The following is a 511-nucleotide window of genomic DNA, read 5'->3' on the forward strand; positions in this document are numbered from 1 at the left end:
TCTGGGCTCCATCCTCTTTCTGAGGGAACTGGTTTTGAGTAGCGGCACGGGCTTTATTAAAGACCTTTGGAAGACTACAGGAAATAAATAGCTATCAGTTTTGCATTCCATTAAAAACATTATTAACACTGAGGAAGTTCGGCAAAGGTTCTTCACGTTTCAGACACAGTCATTTTTCACGCTAACGAAGGAGTCCACAGCGTGCCCTGATTAAAAAGTAAAATAATTTTAAACCCCAGAGCTGTTTAAACATCGCCAGCACTGCTGTCTGGAGCACAGCCGTGCAGTGCCATCGTGCATCACCCACTGCGTGCTGTGGGGTGACCTGCCCTCGGTCCGGCCCACGCTGCAGCCCCACGTCAGACCCGGCTTTCCTCCTCTTCCACCGCCCGGTGCAGGCCTGGGATGAATTTCAGGAGCTGCTTTCGGACGCTGGCTCTCCTGCTTTTCCGTGGCAGAGTCCCAAAACCACTGCTGTAGCCGCTTCCCTCCCAGAGTGGGGACATGGAGC

The 511-nt window shown here is 52.4% G+C and overlaps 1 protein-coding gene across 1 annotated transcript in view; it reads right to left on the reverse strand.

Moving 5' to 3' along the window:
* Positions 1-359: 359 nt before the first annotated feature.
* The window catches only part of CYTIP (cytohesin 1 interacting protein), a gene marked incomplete at its 5' end in the record, with an annotated part of 6,040 nt that continues 5,888 nt past the window's right edge, over positions 360-511 (reverse strand). The window contains one exon of the mRNA XM_010183172.1: positions 360-509. Within this exon, the coding sequence (XP_010181474.1) occupies positions 360-509 (150 nt within the window). The remainder of the gene's footprint in view (positions 510-511) is intronic.

The sequence above is a fragment of the Mesitornis unicolor genome, unplaced genomic scaffold, assembly GCF_000695765.1.
Source record: "Mesitornis unicolor isolate BGI_N332 unplaced genomic scaffold, ASM69576v1 scaffold7954, whole genome shotgun sequence".
NCBI classification, from domain to species: domain Eukaryota; kingdom Metazoa; phylum Chordata; class Aves; order Mesitornithiformes; family Mesitornithidae; genus Mesitornis; species Mesitornis unicolor.